General features: G+C 42.8%; 1 protein-coding gene across 1 annotated transcript; it reads right to left on the bottom strand.

Moving 5' to 3' along the window:
• Window positions 1-3,315: 3,315 nt before the first annotated feature.
• Window positions 3,316-9,597, bottom strand: LOC139369781 (25-hydroxyvitamin D-1 alpha hydroxylase, mitochondrial-like). Its single transcript, XM_071109048.1, has 9 exons — window positions 9,370-9,597; window positions 7,127-7,317; window positions 6,071-6,267; window positions 5,523-5,723; window positions 4,689-4,852; window positions 4,222-4,388; window positions 3,980-4,061; window positions 3,625-3,822; window positions 3,316-3,435 (listed from the first exon to the last, which is right to left on the bottom strand). Exons 1-9 carry the CDS (start codon window positions 9,595-9,597, stop codon window positions 3,316-3,318), a joined length of 1,548 nt encoding a protein of 515 aa, XP_070965149.1.
• Between the last annotated feature and the right edge of the window lie 7,608 nt (window positions 9,598-17,205).

Raw genomic sequence — 17,205 nt, forward strand, 5'->3', positions numbered from 1 at the left:
CTGTTCATAACCAGAACATTTTGGAGAGTTAAGCAAGTTTAATTGCAGGTAAAGTGTGTTTGGTATTTTACTCAGAAAGAGATGCATACCCATCACAAGAACACATTACTTGAGTAGACCTCTTACTGCAGTGTACCCTTTAACATAACTTCTAATCTAGAGGGTTGATTCCTGTCAGTCAACCTTTGTTCCTGTGTGATTGGCGTCTTTTTGGACAGTCAGGGGTTTTGTAAAAAACCCTCACACTCATCAGTCATCCACAGGGCAGCCAAAGATTAGATAGGAGGATGAGGGTTTTGTAGAATGTATGTGGGGGTAGAGCGGTTATGTGATGCATACTGTTGACCTGCAAACTTAGCACTAATGTACAGGAGGTAGCACAATGAATGTCCCCACAGACACGTCTCACAGGAAGAGCGATACCCAGCAGCGGCATTCCCAGAATCACCTGCCTTCATGTCTAAATATTATCCCATCAGTTTGAACCACAGACAAGCTACAACCAGAATGCCTGACAGGAAAATATGCCCCAAGCTAGCGTGACTTTCACATTTCTAGGAAAACAGAAGACCATGCATACATGTATGACATTCTTTTAATGGCGAACAATTACAAAATTATTTTTTAACCTTTTTATAATGTGTTATAATGCCAACAGAGAAAAAAGCATTTTGAAGCACCACATCATACAAGTCACGTCAGGTTCTAGATGTAAAAAAAGGCTAACACACAAATATTTTTTTTGACGTAAGTGATACAGACAACTCACAGAGGATACATAGTTTTGTACAACTGAGTATGACTTCATATAAGATAAGAAGACTTTTAAAAAGACAAAAGTGTTTGTAAACAGAGTAACCCAGGTGGGAGGATAGGAAGCACCATGTTAGTCCCACCAGCTGCCATTTTTCACTAAGACTCTAATGAGCACTATATAAGCACCATATGAGCACCATTCTGATAGGAACATCACAGTTTTGTCCAAACTAATAATAATTCAATAACACTCTTCTAAAGGCAGTACACGGCATATTTATAAGCATTTTATAGCATCTTCATCAGCAATGCGTAAACATTAATAAATGCAACTTAAGTTTGGCTTGGCTTGGCCTCTGCCAATCTATGATTTAAATTAGAGAGGAATAAGTTGCTTTCTGTTTGTCTAAGCTAAGGAATGAGTTAGAACTGTTCTGGTTATGAACAGCATTACCAACACAGCTGTAAACATAAGTTGAATTTTCTAGTATAATACATTACCAGTCAAAAGTTTGGACACACCTACTCCATTCAAGGGTTTTTCTTTATTTTTGTACTATTTTCTAAATTGTAGAATAATAGTGAAGACATAAAAACAATGAAATTACACACATGGAATCATGTAGTAACCAAAAACCAAAAATATATTTTATATTTGAGATTCTTCAAAGTAGCCACCTTTTTGCCTTGATGACAGCTTTGCACACTCTTGACATTCTCTCAATCAGCTTCACCTTGAATGCTTTGCCAATAGTCTTGAAGAAGTTCCCACATATGCTGAGCACTTGTTGGCTGCCTTTCCTTCACTCTGCGGTCCACTTCATCCCAAACCATCTCAATTGGGTTGAGGTCGGATGATTGTGGAGGCCAGGTCATCTGATGAAGCACTCCATCACTCTCCTTCTTGGTCAAATATCCCTTACACAGCCTGGAGGTGTGTTAGGTCATTGTCCTATTGAAAAACAAGTGATCGTCCCACTAAGATGGGATGGCGCAAACCAGATGGGATGGCGTATCGCTGCAGAATGCTGTGGTAGCCATGCTGGTTAAGTGTTCCTTGAATTCTAAATAAATCACTGACAGTGTCACCATCAAAGCACCCTCACACCATATCACCACCTCCTCCATGCTTCACGGTGGGAAACACACATGCCGAGATTATTCGTTCACCTATTCTGCGTCTCACAAAGACACAGCGGTTGGAACCAAAAGCTCAAATTTGGACTGTTCAGACCAAAGGACAGATTTACACCGGTCTAATGTCCATTGCTCGTGTTTCTTGGCCCAAGCAAGTCTCTTCTTCTTATTGGTATCCTTTATAAGTGGTTTCTTTGTAGCAATTTGTCCATGAACGCCTGATTCACACAGTCTCCTCTGAACAGAAGAGTGTTGAGATGTGTCTGCTACTGGAACTGTGTGAAGCATTTATTTGGGCTGCAATTTCTGAAGCTGGTAACTCTAATGAACATATCATCTGCAGCAGAGGTAACTCTGGGTATTCCTGTGGCGATCCTCATGAGAGACAGTTTCATCATTGACTGCACTTCGAGAAACTTTCAAAGTTCTTGACATTTTCTGGATTGACTGACCTTCATGTCTTAAAGTAATGATGGAATGTCGTTTCTCTTTGCTTATTTGAGCTGTTCTTGCCATAGTATGGACTTGGTATTTTACCAAATAGGGCTATCTTCTGTATATCAACCCTACCTTGTCACAACCCAACTGATTGGATCAAACGCATTAAAATACATTCCACAAATTAACACCTGTTAATTGAAATGCATTCCAGGTGACTACCTCATGAACTGGTTCAGAGAATGCCAAGAGTGTGCAAAGCTGTTAGGGTGTGCAAAGGGTGGCTACTTTGAAGAATCTCAAATATAACATTTGATTAACACTTTTTTGGCTACTACATGATTCCATATGTGTTATTTCATAGTGTTGATGTCTTCACTATTATTCTACAATGTAGAAAATAGTAAAACATTTTTTTTTACAAAAATACTCTTGAATGAGTAGGTGTGTCCAAATGTTTTACTGGTACTGTACATAAATAGGCCTATAATAAATTAATCTTGAAGACTGCCTAAAGGGGTGATTCTGGTTTTGGTGGACTGACCATTACATGCTATGATCAAGATGCATACTTGCAACTTGATTTAATAAAATCAGTAAAATTGGAATTCATGTCTAGTTAGGTGAGAGGAACATAATGTAGTTATCAGAGAATATCATTGGCTACAATCTAAACCACAAGTAAGTATAAGTGATATTGCACTCATGAGCATTATTGAATAAAGCACAAAGTTTAAGTGGTGCAAGGGTAATCAACCTGGTATTGAGATGGAAAATCACTTGTCATTAAAGTACTATGCCCAAACCATCTGGGCTTGAGTTCTGAGGGTCTGAGGGCCCCTGGTCTGTGGGTTGAGGCCTGCAGGGTTTCAGCTTCAGTTGGGCCCTCTTTCTCCCCCAGTGCTCCCATTTGTCTCACTCTGAGAGACTGGGATTGTCAGTCACTGTCAAATGCACATAGCTAGTGTTCAGCATGTCATTGGCTCATCTCTCGATGAACTGCAGGTTGATCTCGCTCTCTGGCACCAGCAGTGTCCGGGTCATGGGTTTGACTGCTGCACCACTGCCTTCTGGATCGGGCTTCACATCAAACTGCATCAGAATCTGAGGGGACCAGGAGAGGGGTTGAGAAAATGAGAGGGCGCCCCTCACATGTACAGTACTTGGAAGAATGGAAGTCCACTATGAGGATGAAAATGAACTGGGACTAAAAACGCTATGGAAATGATATGTCATTTACAGAGAACCTCACTGCCAAAGCCTAGCTGTAAAAGTGACCAAAGATCTACTCACTCGTGCCAGTGCCAGGTAGACCTCCAGCTCTGCGATGCGGCGGCCGATGCAGCTGCGTTTGCCCACGCCGAAGGGCACTGAGGCGTAAGGGTGGTGGCCTTTGTACCTGTTCAGCCAGCGATGGGGCTGGAATGTATCCGGGTTCGGGAAAAATGCTGCATTCCGGGATGTGGCGAAGTGGCAGAGGGTGATCAGAGTCTGGATAAGATAGAATTGTGAATTGGTAGGAATCAGTTAAAAAAAACTTGGTAAAATCCTTCCATTACATATGTTTGCCTTCTTCCCACCTTAATATCACATCAGATTGTTCAAAAAATTTGGACAAAGAAGCACTCAACATCAAGTCAACACTTACGTTTTTGGGGAGGAGGTAGCCTCCGACCTGGATGTCTTTGTCAGCGATGACCCTGGCATTGGCCGCAATAACAGGATAAAGTCTGGAGAAGCCAAAACATAACAATGTCAGTGTGACTGATCAGTCTAATGATTGATCGATTGGTTGTAGTTGATTGAATCAGGGGTACATAGTTAATTCAAATTGGTATTGGATGAAATGAGCTCCCCTTAATTACATAATGAGGAGCTATGAGCACTTACCTGAGCACCTCCTTCACCACAGCCTTCATGAGGGGCATGCGAGCCACGTCAACAGCCCCAGGCACCCTCCGACCCCCCATCACGGCCAGTACCTCCTCCCTCAGCGAGGCCTGCACCTCGGGGTGCCGAGATAGTTCGTACAGGGACCAGGACATGGTACTGGAGATCTGAACACACACAGAACACAACAGGTCAGTACGCCAGAAGGATCATTCACCATAAGGTCACTAGCAGTGGATGGAGAGAATAGTGAGCTCCTTACAGCTTAAGAAGAGGTAGTATGCTGTGATTTACTCAATGATATAGTATACTTTTGACTAGGAGTGAGAGGAAATGGAGATGTATGACTATTGGATATTTTATAAACTAATAGTAAAGAGCAGGCTCAAAGATGGAGCGATTAGGACAGAGAAGACAATGAGGAGGGAGAGATGCAAGAGGAAGAAGACATGAGAGTTTCTCTTCACCGTGTCCACCCCAGCCAGAAGCATCTCCGTGACGTTGCTGTACACCGTCTTCATGGGCAGCCCTGTGCGGGTCAGGAAGTAGGTCAGATATCGCCCCTCCACCTCCTCTCCCCGTGCCACCTTCTCCGCTTCCTCCTTCAGACGCTGGTCAATGTGACCTTTAGCTGCAAGCAGAGAGATCAGGAGTCAGATCAGAGTAAAAAATCTCAGATCTGGGTTCAAATACTCTTTTAAATATTTTAAATACTTTCAGCGTTTGCTTTAGCCTAACGAATGCCAGATGGGCGGGGCTTGCATTGGTTCCAAAGCACCAATCATCAATCAATTCCAGCGGAAGTATTTCAAATAGTTTTTGAACCCAGATCTGAAGGAGCTCTAGTCCAACTAAGGGAATCTGTATAGCTTGGAAAATAAAAAATAGACCTCCGGGAAAGCTTACTACAGGGATTACATATGATGAATGGAAGGCAGCCACACACACTATGGGTCCTACTGAATGGGAATGATTTATAGCAAGTTACTAGAAATCGATCCGTAGAGGGTAACTAACCACTGGGGGCATCTAATAATTATAAGTAGGTCAGTGAAGTTAAATAGATCTAATGTAAAAGGTGACATGTACTAAAAAGTTGACAGAATTAAACCCAGGTGGAGCAATTTTATTTGTCACATGCTTCGTAAGCAACAGTTGTAGACTAACAGTGACATGCTTACTTATGGGCCCTTCACAACAATGCAGAGGGGAAAATATATATATAATAGAATGATAATAACACAAGGAATAAATACACCATATGCAACAATAGTATGAGGCTATCAAAGATGGCAGCTCACCGAATAGGAAAATGTAGTCCCAGCATTGGCAGAAAGTGTCCCAGGGCATGGGGAACAGCTTGTGTAACCAGGCGGGCATAGCCATGGTGAGGAGTGTCATGACAAACATGGTGTTAATGGACTGGATGAAACACTCTGTCTCCGTGGGAACCACAGGGTCTAGGCAACCAATCTTGGACTCGAACAAGACTGAGGAGATCCCTGCAGAGAGGAAGACAGGCACAGGTCAAGGGTGAGAAGGGTTTGAAGGGCTTTCCGGAAGGGCTTTGTTTGTTTTCCCTCTGTAATACAGATCCAATCAAGCCTATTATAGACTTGTCAGAATACCCTATCCTACCATACACAAGTAAGTGGTGGTAATAGACAAAACTAGAAGCCCACAATGCTAATTGACATTGATACAATAAAGTTGCTTCCTGATCTTGTGTCTTATTACAGGACTGATCTCAGATAACCTCACACCTGACCTCGGATGCTGAACTCATATGCCACCGTGTAAAAGTAAAAATAAAAACAAAGAGAACAGGTTGAGTGCAAATAGGTCTTACCTTCAAGGCCGAAGAGGTAGAACTCACTGCTGATGTTCGGGACGAGACCGCAGGGGTTCTGGTGCCTGCTGCGGCGGAGCTTAGCAATGAGGTCATCAACAACGGCATTTAGAGTGGTGTCGTAGGCCTCCACCGCCTTTGGATGTAGAATGTGCTTCCCCAGGAGAGTCCGCACCGCCTGCCACTCCTCCCCTTCACTGAAGAGAGTTAAGGTTAGCGTTGCAAAATTCCTAGAACTTTCAATAAATTCCATGGCTTTCCCGAAAATTCCTGTAATAAGGAGGGAATAAGCAGGAAATCCGAATCCTCCAACCAGGTTTTTTGGAAAACCAGGGGGAATTTATTTAAAGTTCCCAGCGATTTTCAATCCTAAGTAAGGTAAACAAAAAATAATGTCATCAATGAGTTTGCACAGGAAACATCCAATAGTTTACATGTTTTATACAGGCTGAGCCAACTGTAACTGTAGGCTACTTGATTGAACTGTAATTGAACTGTGAGCATTTTCACATTCCTGCTCATTATGTTATAACCCATAGGTAATAATAGATCATAGGCTGACATCTGTCTCTTTCCTGAGTCTCTGTCTGTGTTTGTCTGGCTTCTAGACCAATTAGTCCTTTGTCTTAAAGGGATACTTCAGGATTTTGGCAAACTCATGGATACCATTTATATGTCTCTGCATCCAGTATGAAGGAAGTTAGAGGTAGTTTCGCTAGCCAATGCTAACTAGTGTTAGCACAATGACTGGAAGTCGATACCATAGACTTCCATTCATTGCCCTAAACGCTAGTTAGCAATTGTGCTAATGCCAGTTAGCAACTTCCTTCAAACTGCACACAGAGACATGGTATCCACGAGTTCATCAGACTCTAGGGAAGTAGATAAAGGGCTTCATTGCCAAAATCCTGAAGTATCCCTTTAAGTCTTTGTTTCATCTCTGTTAATCTTTCCTGCTTCCTGTCAACAGCACATGAACCTGATGTCAGAACAGCTCAGATTAGCATGACGAGCATGGGAGGGGAGACAGCAGAGGAGGAGAGTGATGGTACCCACGCTGTGAGCAGTCCGTAGCCATGACCTCGTTGTTTCCTGTAGTCCTTCCAGGAGGAGAGGTCAGAGCGGATGGGGGTCTTGCCCTCCTGCCTCAGAACTTGCTCAATCAGGGCTGGCTCTGCCACGTGCACCGTCAGGATAGGGCCGAAGCTGGCCTTCCACATCGGCCCATAGCGCTTCACACCCTCAATCTGGGATAAGACAACACATTAGTACACAACGCATATAGATGGCATGATTCACCGGAGATGGAACCATCCATAGAATTAGAAATAATCTATTTCTATGGATGTAGCATCAACATGTTGTGAGCAGACCTAGCTACAGTTCTATGACTGTACGTACATGACTGTACATACATACCCCAACCAGAAGCTATGGATTACATGCAACATCCACACTGAGCTAAAGGGTAGAGCTGCCACTTTCAAGGAGTGGGAATCTAACCCGGAAGCATATAAGGAATCCCGCTTTGCCCTCCAACAAACCATCAAACAGGCAAAGAGTCAATACAGGATAAAGATTGAATCGTACTACACCGGCTCCGATGCTCGTCGGATGTGGCAGGGCTCGCAAACTATTACAGACTACTACACCTCCCTCTGCAACTGAATCCTGGACTTCCTGATGGGCCGCCCCCCAGGTGGCAAAGGTAGGCATCAACACATCTGTCACACTGATCATCAACACGGGGGCCCCTCAGGGGTGCGTATGCTCAGTCCCCTCTTGTACTCCCTGTTCACACGACCGCATGGCCAGGCACGACTCCAACACCATCATTAAGTGTGGAGCAGGAGCTTCAGGTTCCTTGGTGTCCACATCACCAACAAACTATCATGGTCCAAACACACCAAAACAGTCGTGAAGAGGGCACGAAAAAGATTGACTGAAAAGATTTGGCATGGGTCCTCAGATCCTCAAAAAGTTCTACAGCTGCACCATCGAGAGCATCCTGGCTGGTTGCATCACTGCCTGGTATGGAAACTGCTCGGGCCTTCGCCCGCAAGGCACTACAGAGGGTAGTGCGTACGGCCCAGTACTACACTGGGGCTAAGCTTCCTGCCATCCAGGACATCTATACCAGGTGGTGTCAGAGGAAGGCCCCTAAAAAAAAGACTCCAGCCACCCTAGTCATAGACTGTTCTCTACCGCACCGCAAGCGGTACCGGAGCGCAAAGTCTCGGTCCAAAAGGCTTCTTAACAGCTTCTACCCCCAAGCCATAAGAATCCTGAACAGCTAATCAAATGGTTACCCAGACTATTTGCATTGCACTGCTGCTACTTTTACACTGCTGCTGCTACTCTCTGTTTATTATCTATGCATAGTCACTTTAACTCTACCTACATGTACATATTACCTCAATTACCTCGACTAACTGGTGCCCCCGCACATTGACTCTGTACCGGTACCCCCTGTATATAGCCTTGCTATTGTTATTTTACTGCTGCTGTTTAATTATTATTTTATTTTTTATTTTTTACTAATTCATTTTTTACTTAACACGTATTTTTCTTAAAACTGCCATGTTGGTTAAGGGCCTGTAAGTAAGCATTTCACTAAGGTCTAAACCTGTTGTATTCGGCCCATGTTTTAAATTACATTTCATTTGATTTTAAATCTGCTTGATGTAAAGTGTATGGACAAAATCTGTAGAAATACTTTCAAAGCTTTGGGAGCACCCATCAAGCTGTGATAGAAAGCTTTGTGCTTTGCTCCATGTGCTCCCCATGTACACCTATGAGGCAGCAGGTATTTCCCAAAGCACAGAAAAGTGCCCTAGTGGCCTACGGAACTTTCCTGCTCAATGCCCTATCAGTGTAAAAGAACTGATGTATGTATACCATTTATCTAACATAGTCTATGCATATGCAACTGCATGTCTGGTGCATTTAGGTCATCACAGTATAGCTTATGTTGGCCCTCTCATTGCTTTTTAATTGCTGGGCACTTACATTACACACTGGTGGTTAAGTTATACAGTAGCCTACAAGTAAGGAGAGGCTGTGACAGAGTGTCTGCCCTACAAGACAATGCCACACCCAACAGCAATGCCATTACCTATCTATTACAAGACAATGTGTGATGACCAGTTAAATCTGCCAATGAAACATTCCTTACGGTATTGCTGTTTATCAGACATTATGAAACACTAATCCCATACATTCACGCGCCTGTCTTGCTTTAATAGAAAGAAAGTCTTGAATTTAAATTAAAAATTGAACAAGTCATCAAAATAATTTACCTGCAGCTCGTGGAGGCGGGACAGTCCCCGTTTGGCGAAGAGGTCCCATACAAATTTGGCGACGGTGGGTCCCGGCATTTCCTCCAGAGTTTTCACCCTGTGCGCCGCCTCTATCTTCTTCCGGCCAACTGAGCTCTCAGCCCAATTCTCCATCCACTTGATCAGCGGGGTCATACTGCGACCAGACACTTTGAGGGCTTGCTGCAGCATCCTTTTTGCTATATTCATGTACTGGTAGGGAAACACATGCAAGTCTATCGGGTATCGGTGCTCATCTTGCACCAAGGCACCAAGACACTATTTATATCGCTCGACCCATGTCGGACTGGGACCTGCGCGACATAGAGTTGTTAAGTTTCTCATTGGGGGCCAATTAAAGCGAATCCTGGCGTCGACCCCACCCAGTGGCAAGGTTTTGGACGCAGTAGGCGTGGACTATTTGGAAGGTGTGTCCAGATCGCAGAAGTCAGACTAACCCAAAGTAGCGCACACATGGAAGGTAAATCATATTATTTTCTGTATTTTTCTCAGACACCAATGGAGGCTGCCTAGAAACTACTTTCGGGCTAGGCCATTAGGAGGAAATTAATAACAAACAGATAATGCATAATAAGACGTGTTGCCATAAATACAGCCTAGTCTCATACACTAGAAGTAACATAGTAAACGGGATTCCGGGACAATCAAATTAGTATGCTATATTATGTTTGGTATGGTTACATAAGACAGAAGGTTACAGGTGGGCATATAACGTGAATGTCTATCAACCCAAGGGTTGTATGTTTGAAACTCATCATGGACAACCTTAGCATTTGAGCAACTTTTCAGCTACTTACTACTTTTGAGCAATTTTGCAACTACTTAGCATGTTAGCTAACCCTAACCTTAACCCTCTTAGCTAACCCGTACCCTAACCTTAACACTTTAACCTAACTCCTGACCTTAACATTAGCCACAACAAATTGGATTTCGTAACATATTGTAAATTTAGCAAATTTGTAACATTGTGTGGACCTCAAGAAGAGTAGCTGCTGTAATTCGTTACAAATCATATGAAATGCATGATGGACATCCACAAATTAATACATACCATATTAAACGTAACTTCTTACTAAATGGGGCTTTTTCTCAAATGTATGTACAGAATAATACAACATTCTCTGAGACCAGGTTGCAGCGGGTGTAGTTTACCATTTCAATGTATTCTACTCCTATTTTATTATGTTTATTTGGTGTGGATAAGTAATTCTACACTTGCATGAGTATGAAACAAACATGCAATATCAAAATCATATGTCAGGCCGAATATTCGGGTATTCTATAAGGGATATGCTTTGTTTCAATGGGGTTAATGTATTGTATTTCAGTGACTCTATAAAAACCCATGACACATTTTATAAAATGATTGATCCTGACATTTTAGAATGCATTTCCCAGTCCTGTAGGTGTCGAGCAATACGTTTATGCAATTATTGGCGTCTGAATTCAAGGATTCGCTAAAAGTGCGAATTATTTGCTCATAAAGGGTCTACTGAGAATGTAATGCAATAGACTACGCGGATTAGGCTACTTGCTGACTCGGTGTTTTCCTGTTGGGGCTCGCCTCCGCCATTGCGCGAGCACGAGAGAGAAAATCCTGACCCGCTTTCATTGAAGTGGATGCGTGCCAGGACGCAATGTGTGCGCCTCGCAACATGAAGTAATAGTGATTATAGGCCTACTTGGAATCTGGTTTGACGTTTGCTCTTATGCTTCTATAGTTCAAGCCAGAAAGCCCTTTCCCCGGATGCCATTTTCAGAGAATGACCGAACACTGAAATACCTACGAAGCTAACCAAGCCAAATACAGACACAGATTTGGTCCGCCTTCTTTAGATACTTTTTGTGGCTAATTTGCATGTCCACGCGACCAGTCAGAGGGAAATCATTAGATATCCTTGGGAAATTATTATTCTAGTAATTGACCTTCTAGTTCCTCAAATTCTCAGATTTTTTTTGCGTTTTTATTTTATTATATCTATTTTAATCATTGTGCACAAGACTGTAAAAACGTGATCGTATATAAATGTAAGCATGGTTTGAAATTATTATATTTTAGTCAACTATTGTATTTGTTTGGGTTTCTTGCAGTCAATTTGCAGTCTACAAAGTTTTTGCAGTTCTGTTCCGGCCCCCTGACTATCTGCTCAAGAAAAAGTAGGACCGTGGCTGAAGCTACACTACATGACCAAAAGTATGTGGAAACCTGCTCATCGAACATCTCATTCCAAAATCATGGACATTAATATGGAGTTGGTCCCCCTTTTGCTGCTATAACAGCCTCCACTCTTCTAGGGAGGCTTTTCACTAGATGTTGGAACATTGCTGCAGGGACTTGCTTCCATCCAGCCACGAGCATTAGTGAGGTCGGGCACTGATGTTGGGCAATTAGGCCTGGCTCGCAATCGGCATTCCAATTCATCCCAAAGGTGTTTGATGGGGTTGAGGTCAGGGCTCTGTGCAGACCAGTCAAGTTATTCCACATCGAAAAACAGCCCCAGACCATTATTCCTCATCCACCAAACTTTACAGTTGACATTATGCATTCGGGCAGGTAGCGTTCTCCTGGCATCCGCCAAACCCAGATTCGTCCGTCGAACTGCCAGATGGTGAAACGTGATTCATCACTCCAGAGAACATGTTTCCACTACTTCAGAGTCCAATGGCGGCAAGCTTTGCACCACTCCAGCCAACGCTTGGCATTGATGTTGCTTACAGAGGCAGTTTGGAACTCGGTAGTGAGTGTTGCAACTGAGGACAGAAGATTTTTACTCGCTTAAGCATTCACGGTCCCGTTCTGTGAGCTTGTGTGGCCTACCACTTCGTGGCTGAGCTGTTGTTGCTCCTAGACGTTTCCACTTCACAATAAGAACACTTACAGTTGACCGGGGCAGCTCTAGCAGGGCAGAAATTTGATGAACTGACTTGTTGGAAAGGTGGCATCCTATGATGGTGCCACATTGAAAGTCACTGAGCTCTTCAGTAAGGCCATTCTACTGCCAATGTTTGTCTATGGAGATTGCATGGCTGTGTGCTCGTTTTATGCACCTGTCAGCAATGGGTGTGACTGAAATAGCTGAATCCACTTATTTGAAGAGTGTAAAAGGAAAATTGAAAGTAATATGGATCGTCCCAGAGCCGCTTCTAGCCTTTAGTAGGCTATTTAGTATTTATTAGGTCCCCATTCCTTGAGTCCAAGCAGGATTAAAACAATTACAACAAATCACAACAACAAAAAACAGCCTACAATACCACATACACACATTATAACATTCTTATTAAATTATTATTAGAAATGTACAATACTACAATATTTCAATGGGTTTATTTGTAAACTGTGTGTGTTAGAGTGTGTGTGTTTGTCTCCTTTTTTATTTATTAGGATGCCCATTAGCCAACTCCAAGGGCAACAGAATGTTATACGTTTCTTCATAACACCTAAACTGAAATCAAAACAGACTGGCTCATTGGGGAGAAATAAGATCTAGCATTGGAAAAATAATGGGATTTGACATACACAATAGAGAAAAGTACCTCTTGAAGGTCCTACTGGCAGCCAGTAAAAAGGCCATCACTAGGAAATGGCTACAAAAAGACCCTCCCGCAGTGACACAATAGATAGACATTGTAGAAGAAATACACCACATGTGTATGACCTTTGTCCTTTGTTTTAAGAACTCAACAGGAGAGAGGTCAAGAATACTGGGGAAAATGGGTTTCGTACTTGGAAAAGGTCTAATTCAAAGATGTTAACTAATATGATGATGAAGGTATGAAGTGCACTGTAACTGCCAGATCTTTTTTTTGTTGTTCTTTTCTTTGACTTTGTACTTTCTTTGTGTTCCTACAATAAAAACAAAGTATAATTTTTTAATTTTTTAAATACTTTACAATTGACATACATTTTAAAACATTAACATGTAGTGTGTGTGCATCTGTCAGTACCCATACATGTCAGTACATACACACAAGTAGGTCACATGGGGGAGAGGCATTGTGCTGTGAGGTGTTGCTTTATTTGGTTTTTTTTAAACCAGGTTTTGCACTATGTAAGATGGAAGGGAGTTCCATGCACTCATGGCTCTGTATAATACTGTACGTTTCCTTGAATTTGTTCTGGACCTTGGGACTGTGAAAAGACCCCTGGTGGCATGTCTGGTGGGGTAAGTGTGTGTGTCAGTGCTTTGTAAGTTGACTATGCAAACAATTTGGAATTTCCAACACATTGTTTCTTAGAAAAAGACGAAGTGATGCAGTCAGTCTTTCCTCAACCTTTAGCCAAGAGAGACTGGCATGCATAGCATTAATATTCGTCCTCTGATTACAATGAAGAGCAAGATGTGTGGCTCTGTTCTGGGCCAGTCGCAGTTTAACTAGGTCTTTCTTTGCATCACTTGACCATATGACTGGACAATAATCAAGATAAGATAAAACTAGAGCCTGCAAGGCTGGCTTTGTTGAGTGTGTGGTCAAAAAAGCAGAGCATCTCTTTATTACAGACAGACCTTTCTCCATCTTTACAACCATTGAATCTATGTTTTGACCATGACAGTTTACAATCTAAGGTAACGCCACGTCATTTAATCTCCTCAATTTGTTCAACAGCCACACCATTCATTATCAGATTAAGGTGAGGTCTAGAATTTAGGGAATTATTGGATGTGGATGCGGGTACGCAGACCCACGAACCGATGCAGCCCCTCATGATTTCAGTTTTTTGTGGCCCCCACCCCCATCAAAGTCACCCATCCCTGGTCAATCATTACACCAAGCAGTTTAGTGTCCTCAACATGCTCAATTGCCACATTATTCATTACAAGATTTAGATGCGGTTTAGCAAATGATTTGGCCCAAATACAATGCTTTTATTTATTTTATATTTAGGTCCAGCTTATTAGTAGCCATCGATTATAAAACTGACTGCAGCTCTTTAAGTGTTGCAGTGATTTCACTTGTTGTGGTAGCTGACGAATAATGTTGAATCATCAGTGTACATAGGCTTTACTCAAGGCTAGTTGTAGGTCATTAGTAATAGGTTTCCATTAAAGAACACCCTCTGTGTGGCAGAGGATGTAGAGCCATAACACACCTGTTTTTTTCAGCAGCAAACTATGATTGATAATGTCAACAGCTGCACTGAAGTCTAACAAAACAGCTCCCATAATTTTCTTTATATCAATTTCTTTCAGACAATCATCAGTCACTTTTGGGGGCCCTAAGCAAGATTTGGTTGCAATTCTACACATTTTGCCATGTGCATATGTAACGGATGTGAAACGGCTAGCTTAGTTAGCGGTGGTGCGCGCTAAATAGCGTTTCAATCGGTGACGTCACTTGCTCTGAGACCTTGAAGTAGTTGTTCCCCTTGCTCTGCAAGGGCCGCGGGTTTTGTGGAGCGATGGGTAACGATGCTTCGTGGGTGACTGTTGTTGATGTGTGCAGAGGGTCCCTGGTTCACGCCCGGGTATGGGCGAGGGGACGGTCTAAAGTTATACTGTTACACATAGGATATCTGAGTGAGAGGGACTAACAAAATCAATAGGGACCCCTGGAGGTCAGGGCCCCTGATTACTCAGCCATGATTGCTCCAAATGTTTAGATAGCTGGCTAGACTAACTTACCTATCAATCTATAAAATGTTAGCTGACATGGGCTAATTGAGTGACTGTCAGTGATTGACATGAGGAAAACTGCTGATGCACTAACACATTTCAAAATTGAACCTTGTGTATTCCACTATTCTAACTCCCCCAATTGAAGTTATTCGCCCCAGTATAAGACAATTGCCCTCATATTTGAGAGGCACTGGCGATTTCATAAAACAATTCAAAATTTCTGATGTTTACTTGGATATCTCTCATTGCCCTAGATGTTGAAAAATATGACAAAAGACTGGAGGAATTCAAGTTGTTTTTGGAACAGAGAGGGGACACAACACATTCTACAGGTTTTTTGTTGAACCTGGCAACTATCCTCCTGTACGTATATATATATATATATATATATATATATATATATATATATATATATATATATATATATATACTGCTCAAAAAAATAAAGGGAACACTTAAACAACACAATGTAACTCCAAGTCAATCACACTTCAGTGAAATCAAACTGTCCACTTAGGAAGCAACACTGATTGACAATACATTTGCCAGTACATCAGGAGACGTGGAGGAGGCCGTAGGAGGGCAACAACCCAGCAGCAGGACCACTACCTCCGCCTTTGTGCAAGGAGGAACAGGAGGAGCACTGCCAGAACCCTGCAAAATGACCTCCAGCAGGCCACAAATGTGCATGTGTCTGCTCAAACGGTCAGAAACAGACTCCATGAGAGTGGTATAAGGGCCCGACGTCCACAGGTGGGGGTTGTGCTTACAGCCCAACACCGTGCAGGACGTTTGGCATTTGCCAGAGAACACCAAGAGTGGCAAATTCGCCACTGGCGCCCTGTGCTCTTCACAGATGAAAGCAGGTTCACACTGAGCACATGTGACAGACGTGGCAGTCTGGAGACGCCGTGGAGAACGTTCTGCTGCCTGCAACATCCTCCAGCATGACCGGTTTGGCGGTGGGTCAGTCATGGTGTGGGGTGACATTTCTTTGGGGGGCCGCACAGCCCTCCATGTGCTCGAAAGAGGTAGCCTGACTGCCATTAGGTACCGAGATGAGATCCTCAGACCCCTTGTGAGACCATATGCTGGTGCAGTTGGCCCTGGGTTCCTCCTAATGCAAGACAATGCTAGACCCCATGTGGCTGGAGTGTGTCAGCAGTTCCTGCAAGAGGAAGGCATTGATGCTATGGACTGGCCCGCCCGTTCCCCAGACCTGAATCCAATTGAGCACATCTGGGACATCATGTCTCGCTCCATCCACCAACGCCACGTTGCACCACAGACTGTCCAGGAGTTGGCGGATACTTTAGTCCAGGTCTGGGAGGAGATCCCTCAGGAGACCATCCGCCACCTCATCGGGAGCATGCCCAGGCGTTGTAGGGAGGTCATACATGCACGTGGAGGCCACACACACTATTGAGCCTCATTTTGACTTGTTTTAAGGACATTACATCAAAGTTGGATCAGCCTGTAGTGTGGTTTTCCACTTTAATTTTGAGTGTGACTCCAAATCCAGACCTCCATGGGTTGATACATTTGATTTCCATTTATAATTTTTGCGTGATTTTGTTGTCAGCACATTCTACTATGTAAAGAAAAAAGTATTTAATAAGAGTATTTCATTCATTCAGATCTAGGATGTGTTATTTTAGTGTTCCCTTAATTTTTTGGAGCAGTGTATATATATTACACAGTTTGAGTTTACATGCACTTAGGTTGGAGACATTAAAACCCGTTGTTCAACCACTCCACAAATGTCTTTTTAATAAACTACAGTTTTGGCAAGTTGGTTAGGGCATCTACTTTGTGCATGACACAAGTAATTTTTCCAACAATTGTTTACAGACACATTATTTCACTGTATCACAATTCCAGTGGGTCAGAAGTTTGCATGCATGTCTCCTAGAGATGAACACACTTTAGTGCAAATCAATTCCATAACAACAGCAAAGGACCTTTGAAGATGCTGGAGGAAACAGGTACAAAGGTATCTATATCCACAGTTAAACGATTCCTATATCAACATAACCTGAAAGGCCGCTCAGCAAGGAAGAAGCCACTGCTCCAAAACCGCCATGAAAAAGCCAGACTACGGTTTGCAACTGCACATGGGGACAAAGATTGTACTTTTTGGAGAAATGTCCTCTGGTCAGATGAAACAAAAATATAACTGTTT

The sequence above is a fragment of the Oncorhynchus clarkii genome, chromosome 17 (genome assembly GCF_045791955.1).
Source record: "Oncorhynchus clarkii lewisi isolate Uvic-CL-2024 chromosome 17, UVic_Ocla_1.0, whole genome shotgun sequence".
Classification (NCBI taxonomy): Eukaryota; Metazoa; Chordata; class Actinopteri; order Salmoniformes; family Salmonidae; genus Oncorhynchus; species Oncorhynchus clarkii.